The sequence below is a fragment of the Neltuma alba genome, unplaced genomic scaffold (assembly GCF_004799145.2).
Source record: "Neltuma alba isolate B1F8T4 unplaced genomic scaffold, ASM479914v2 tig00001827_pilon, whole genome shotgun sequence".
Classification (NCBI taxonomy): domain Eukaryota; kingdom Viridiplantae; phylum Streptophyta; class Magnoliopsida; order Fabales; family Fabaceae; genus Neltuma; species Neltuma alba.
The window spans coordinates 33,763-40,896 of record NW_021632634.1 but is presented as its reverse complement, the minus strand read 5'-3'; the positions used below and the strand labels follow the sequence as shown (position 1 = coordinate 40,896).

General features: G+C 32.3%; 1 protein-coding gene across 4 annotated transcripts; it reads left to right on the top strand.

Annotated features, from left to right (window-relative positions):
• The first annotated feature begins 2,148 nt into the window (after positions 1-2,148).
• On the top strand, positions 2,149-6,006 carry LOC114712394 (transcription initiation factor TFIID subunit 11). 4 transcript variants are annotated; one of them, XM_028896939.1, is made up of 6 exons: positions 2,149-2,237; positions 2,805-3,175; positions 3,638-3,725; positions 5,098-5,197; positions 5,388-5,562; positions 5,673-6,006. In XM_028896939.1, exons 2-5 carry the CDS (start codon positions 2,835-2,837, stop codon positions 5,513-5,515), a joined length of 657 nt encoding a protein of 218 aa, XP_028752772.1. In that variant the 5' UTR covers positions 2,149-2,237; positions 2,805-2,834; the 3' UTR covers positions 5,516-5,562; positions 5,673-6,006. The 4 variants fall into 4 exon arrangements, with proteins under 4 accessions (XP_028752772.1, XP_028752782.1, XP_028752765.1 ...); XM_028896949.1 differs by having other exon boundaries at positions 2,187-2,253; XM_028896932.1 differs by lacking the exon at positions 2,149-2,237 and adding an exon at positions 2,265-2,382.
• The last annotated feature ends 1,128 nt before the right edge of the window (positions 6,007-7,134 follow it).

Here is a 7,134-nt window from a genome sequence, read left to right as displayed (position 1 = left end):
GTGTTTACTAGATTTTTAACCCGTTCAGTTTTTAACTACCATAATTTAATTTTAAATAATTAAAAATGCATTATTTCTTTTCACTTTCTTTTGATATATCTCCTGATTTTATTTACAAGGTATTTTCAATATGTTTTACATGAATTAAGAAAAGTCTTAAATTGTATTAACTCTCTATTAAAATCTAATAATTTTTTAATTTTATCGCTGTTTAATATATATACCTTTTGTAACAAAGGACAAAATAATATATTCATACTAAAAATTTAATGAAATAACTTATAACAGGAACAAGAAAAACCTTCTCTCTCTCTTTTTTTTATAAATATAACCAGAGAAATGCCGTGTTTTTATGTAAAATCAAAGTCTCCTAAATTTAAAACTCATCCTTGTCGGTTAACGGTAGATATTCTGATATTTATGGTTTATTTGGCATAGCATTTGTGAAGGAATAAGCCACTATTCACATTTCAAAAGTACGGCAATAGTTTAGCTCTTGTTTGGATTATTTGGGTGAGCAGTAGCTCTTAAGTCAAAAACTAATCTTAACGTATAATGGCCATAGGCCATTTTGAGTCAGCAGAGAGAAGAGAAAAAGACAACGAAGTCTATGAGTCCTGCTTATTTTAATTAAAAATAAAAAAATAAAACCAAACTTTGTTCTCATTATTTTTAGCTCACCTATTTATTTTGTTTTTTTCTCAATATTTGTTAGGAAAAATTGCAAACAAAGACCCCTTAATATGTGAAATTATGATTTAAGACTCTTAATTTGAAAAATAACAAATAAAGACCCAGTTCCACTTTTGTAAATATGAAATCGTGGTGAAATCTCTAAAATATCCCTTAGCCAAATGACTAGTTTACTATGAAAAATGACAAGTTCACTTTAGCAAATGACAATTTCAGTAGATCAAATCACAATTAGCTGAGAGCCATTTCAGATATTTCACTCACATTTCATATTTACAAAAATAAAATCAGGTCCTTATTTGCTATTTTGGAAATTCAAAGTCCCAAAATCGTAATTTTACATATTAGGGATTTTTATTTGTAATTTTCCCTATTTATTAAGTTAATAGGGATAAAAAAATACTTATTAATTATACCACAAGTGATTTCTTGTATTTAATAACAAATTTTTCCCTTCCAAGTGAATAATAAATAAGAACAAAGTGGAAATTTGATGCTTGCAAAAATGTCCTGAGAAGAAAAATTATATTATGTAAATTCATAATTTTTTCATTTTATATTATATAACAAAATTCATATCCATTTTGATAATTTTACAAACTAAAATTGTTATTCAATTATAACTCAAATAACTTTTATTTTTATCCCATCTAACTTTTTCAAACCCCAATCTAAATGTAAATCATACTAGTTCCGGTCATTAATATAAAAGTTAGTTGACTAATTTAAGTAGATTAAGAAAATTAGTTAGGTTAGTTGTTTGTAATAAATAGGTGTTGTTTTTTCTAAAATATTCTTGCTAATCAAGTGTATTGACTAGAACTACTATTATTACAAAGATTACCTTGAAAAAAAAGATAAATATGAAACACAAAATAAATTGGAGTGTTATATTTAGGATCAAAATAAAAGTCAAATAAATTTTTATATTAAAGATTAGAGATAGTATTACCCAATCTAATTTTTCCAAAACAAAAATGAAAATAAGTCAAACGAGCCCTTAATACCTAATACATATGCATTAAATAGTTGGGTTAAGGTCCATCGAGAATCTCGAAACATTTTTTCAGATATATCTAATATTTTAAAATATTTTATTGTGCATTAGCACCCTAAAATTTGTTAAAATGCATCTAACATCTTAAAATATATATATATATTACCTTGATACTAAATGCATCAAAAAATAAATTTTTGAATGTAAAACGCATTTTAAAAAAATATCATGAGGTATTAAGGACCTGTTTGCGAAAGCGTTTAAAAATATTTATAAATATATTTTATATAAATCGAGATAAAATTCTTCTTATATATTTATTTTATATTTTATAAATCATAATTAAAAAATTACTTATCAACTATTTGAAACGGGCCCCAAGTATATCAAAAAGCACTTCGTCAAGAAAAAGGCTGATGGGTCACCGAGAATATTTCGGGGGTCCTTGCTGGTCCTGAGCCATAAAGAGCTCGAGACCCTCTTCATCATACCGTTCTGGCGTTCTCGGGGCCCGATCACAATCGTTAAGCCGAGGCCGTTCTCTCTGGTTCGTTCTGGTGCTGGTGCTTCTCTCTCTCCAATTTTCCACACCTGCGCACTGCTTCTTTTGTAATCGTCTTCTGCGGAGCTTAGCTTCGTTGCTGTTTTCAGCCGTGTTTTGATCAATTGGAAATTTGCGGCAGCTGAAAAGAGTATTTTATTGGATGTGGCTTATTTGATGATTTTTGTTTGTCTACCTATCGCTGTTATTTCGCTCTCTTCGTGTCTGACTTGTTTGGCGATTTTATTGGATAGGAAAGTTGCTTCATTTTGTTCCACTTTTCGATGAATCCTAAAATCTGATTAAATATTCTTTATATTACTCTCTGCTGCTTCTTTTTTGTGTTGGCAGGATGTTAGATTTTTGCTGTAATGGTTGATAACGAAATGTTGGTAAAATGTGTGTTACTGCGGAGAATTTCGTAGGATCTCTTATTAACAGAAGTTTCGGTTTTTTTATACACCACTGTGCAAGTGACTTGAAACGAGAACTTCGCGGCTTGTATGTTTTAAATTTCATGATGTAACTGCCCGAAGGTTTTATTTAAATTCAATCGAATTATTTCATGGTCAGGGACGTAGGTTTAGAACACTCTGAAACGGAATGAAGCAATCAAAGGATCCATTTGAAGCAGCATATGAGGAGCAAGAGGATTCACCGCCAGAATCGCCAGATGAAGCATTTGAAACACAAAACCCTAGTGCTGTAGGCGTGCAGGGTACCTTCGTTGGCCAAGAAGATGACATCTCGAATAGTAATGGTACTAAAACGGCGGCCCAATTCACTCCGGCTACTAAATTTCTCTCAGCTGGGACTAGCAGCGGGCCCACGACCAATGCTGCTAAGAATAAAGAAGACGAGGATGAGGAGGAGGAAGAGAACATGGATGTTGAACTTGGCAAGCTCCCATCAAGCGGCGACCCTGATAAAATGGCCAAGATGCAGTAAGTGGACGCATCCTTTTTTGTTTTTTTTTTTGGGGGGGGTGTTTGTGTTTCAATTCAAAAAGCTCAGGGCTGATGGGATCACTGTAGTATTGATTTTTTTTTTCTTGCTTGGCTTGGCTGTGGAATCAAAATAAGAACTGCAAACCTAAAGTTTGCACTGTACAAATACGTGAGATCACTTAGTGAGTGTATATTCTGAATAAAAGGCATCGAAGGAGCAATAAAAAGAACTTTGTGAAGGTAGGATAGACACGTAGTTTTCCAAGAAGCTTTCTATATGTTACAACTCTTGTTCCATGTTTTTCTTTTGGTAGTATAGTTTGTTTTCCTGACCACGATTTATTTGTTTTGTTTGTTTGTTTATTAGAATATTTGTTTTGTTTGTCTGTTTATTATAAGTTTGCATTTATAATTATTTTATATTCCTCTTGAAAATGTTGCATTTGCCTGCTGCATCAGGGCCATATTATCACGGTTCACTGAAGAACAAATGAGCAGATATGAGTCCTTTCGAAGGGCTGGATTTCAGAAAGCTAACATGAAAAGGGTATGTTTTTTATCCTGCTCTTTTTTATAGTCAAAATGCTCAGATTCTTTGTTCTGCTAAAGCTTAACTCTAATGAAGAGAGGTTAAAGTATTCTTTTATTAACTTCTACTTTCAATTTTTAATTTAGTCCAATAGCTGTAAAATTTGTATGAAGTCCTTAGAAGATTTAGCTAGACCCCTGTAAAACTGAGTGATTTGGACATATAAAATTATAAATTATAATTGCTGTGTTGGTAGGATGCTCAAAGTGCCACATATGACTATCTTTACCTCTTTCACCTAATACTCTTTGATCATCTCATCCAAAATTGTATGTTTGATTGCGAAAGGGCAAGGGAAAAGGAGAGGTAATGTAATGGAAATGACATTTGTACTTGTACATAAAAAGTCATAAAAATGGAATGGCTTTTTTTTCAAAAAAAAATTTTGGGAGAAAGGTTTGGGTTTTTTGTTTTTTTTTTTTGGGGGGGGGTGTGGTCATGCCCAGAATGGTAAGAATCGCAACAAGCTGCTTGATGTCCAACAATGTGCTAATTCCAAATTCCTATGAAGAGTGGTTAGTGAAAGAGGGAAACTGGGAAAGTGAGTCACGTGCAGCAGTTTGACTGTGCCGGTGCAGTGCCAACATGGCAGTTATATATTTAGGTTAGTGGGTTTCAATTGAGATATAGCACAAGTTTGGTTACTAAGTTAAAACTTTTTTAAAACTTTATAAAACGCAATTAAAAAACTTTAAATTATATGGATCAAGTTAAAAATCAAGTAAATGTACAGGGACTATAAATAATTTAACTACAAGAGAATGAGTGCGGAAGGATCAAACTCTTGATAACTAGGGACTATAAATAATTTAACTCCAAGAGAATGAGTGCGGAAGGATCAAACTCTTGATAACTAGGGACTATAAATAATTTAACTCCAAGAGAATGAGTGCGGAAGGATCAAACTCTTGATAACTAGGGACTATAAATAATTTAACTCCCAAGAGAATGAGTGCGGAAGGATTAAACTCTTGATAACTTGGTCACAAAGGCTATGGTACATGGGTCATCTTAACTGAAATGATAAGCATTTAATCAGGTCCACGATTATTTTATTGATAACTCTTAAAACACACTTCTTCAAAAAGCCTTTGAGCTTCAAGTTCAAACCCAATATGCCTCGTGCCAAAATTAATTTACGGTTTAACCATGTCAAACAATCTGAAAATTTGAAATTAATCTGAGTGGTTTGAAACAACTTCCTTCTGGGATTTATGAGTTCCTGTTTCCATTTTTCTTCTCGTTTTTCTTTAAGTTTAGTTTCTGTCACCTTTTACTGAAGTTGCTCACATGTTGCCCCTTTATGTTCTCCTTGATTGCAATGAGGCAGCTGTTAGCAAGCATTACCGGAACCCAGAAAATTTCTGTGCCAATGACGATTGTAGTGTCAGGGATAGCAAAGATGTTTGTCGGTGATGTTATTGAAACAGGTAATGGTAGTTTTGCTTCATAATCACAAGATGCTTCCTTTGTGAACAATAAATTATTCAAAAGAGGAACTGAAAGTTCGATTTATTCCCAATGTCATTCTCTAGAATCTCGGTGCATCTCACTGGTCTTATTACTCTGCTAATATGCTGGTTTCAACTATCTCCACCAATGAACAATCTATTTCTGTAGCTAGAATAGTCATGAAAGAGAGGAAAGAATCTGGGCCAATCCGGCCTTGCCATCTGAGAGAAGCATATAGGCGACTAAAGCTTGAAGGAAAAGTCTTCAAGAGACCAGCGTCTAGGCTCTTCCGATAGGTGGAGCAGATTGTGGATGTAATGTGATTGAAAGCAAAGCTGAACAGGTAGATAAAGTCTCTGCACTTTCATATTTCCTCATCCCGTAAATCCAGTTAATAATCCAATAATGCAATCTTGGAGGTAGTTTATTTAACGGTTAATGCACGCTGGACAGGAGGACAGGACACTTTTTTTTCCCGGTGGCAAAGAAGGTAGCAGCAAGAATTGAAGATCGAAAGAGTCGGGGTTTTGTCTTTGTGACAGCTTCTGTAGATAGAGTATTGATCATAGTTGCGTAATTATGTTGACATTTATTTTCAGCTGAAATGTGGTCTGAACAAATGTTACTTGTGGATAGTGTATTGAAGTATCATGGCAAAACGAAATTTGATGGTTCTCCGTCAATAAAAAAAAAAAAAAGACATCTGACGCTTGTTGAGCCTGCTATGACCCTGTAGACGTTTAATTGTATTTATATTCTTATGTAAGATTGATAGGGGGTTATATGATTTGCACAGACTATAAGATAAAAGGAGCATTGCAATTAGGTCCCATCCAAGAGAATTAAATACAAAAAGGTTTCTTGAAATCATAAAATTATTATGAAGTTTTAAGAGATTTTTTTGCAATAAATTTTATTTATTTAATTACTAAATTACTCTTTTTTTTTTTTAAGTTTGTATTGACAACTGAAAGAGTAGTGTTTAACAACTTAGGGTGTAAGGATTGACAACTATCATGACTGGTTTGACAATATATTTTCTCAACATATCACACCCTACGTTGTCAAACCAGCCGCGATAGTTGTCAATTCTTGCATCCTAAGTTGTCAACCACCCAAGGGAATTAAATACAAAAAGATCTCTTAAAATCATGAAATTATTCTGAAGTCCTAAGAGATTTTTTTGCAATAAATTTTATTTGTTTAGTTACCAAATTATCTTTCTTTTTTTTTTTTTAAGTTTGTATTGACAATTGAAAGAGTAGTGTTTAACAACTTAAAGTGTAAGGATTGATAACTATCGTGGCTGGTTTGACAATACATTTTCTCAACATATCACACCCTACGTTGTCAAACCAGCCGCGATAGTTGTCAATTCTTGCATCCTAAGTTGTCAACCACCCAAGGGAATTAAATACAAAAAGATCTCTTAAAATCATGAAATTATTCTGAAGTCCTAAGAGATTTTTTTGCAATAAATTTTATTTGTTTAGTTACCAAATTATCTTTCTTTGTTTTTTTTTTAAGTTTGTATTACCAAATTATCCTAAGTTGTCAACCACTGCTCATTCAATTGTCAATGCAAATTTTTTTTTTAAAAAAAGAAGGATAATTTGATAATTAAACAAATAAAATTTATTACAAAAAAGTCCTTTAGGACTTCAGAATAATTTCATGATTTTAAAGGACTTTTTTGTACTTAATTCCCGTAGGTGGGACTTAATTGCAATTTTCCCTAAGATAAATAACACTGTTCAAGACTTCAATTGCTGTAGCTTTCACATTATATATAAATATACAAATTTTGATGTGTGCTTTATACTAAAAATTATTTGATAAAAATTTACATTGATATTGATTTTAAGAAAAAGGAAAGATTACCTGTATGTTTATATGTATAAGTTCCTTGAATTTT

Excerpts from the sequence above, each read along its gene's own strand:
- LOC114712394 (XM_028896939.1), top strand. The coding sequence starts at position 2,835 with ATGAAGCAATCAAAGGATCCATTTGAAGCAGCATATGAGGAGCAAGAG. Across the intron at positions 3,176-3,637 it reads GATAAAATGGCCAAGATGCA|GGCCATATTATCACGGTTCA; the intron begins GTAAGTGGACGC and ends CTGCTGCATCAG. Across the intron at positions 3,726-5,097 it reads AGAAAGCTAACATGAAAAGG|CTGTTAGCAAGCATTACCGG; the intron begins GTATGTTTTTTA and ends GCAATGAGGCAG.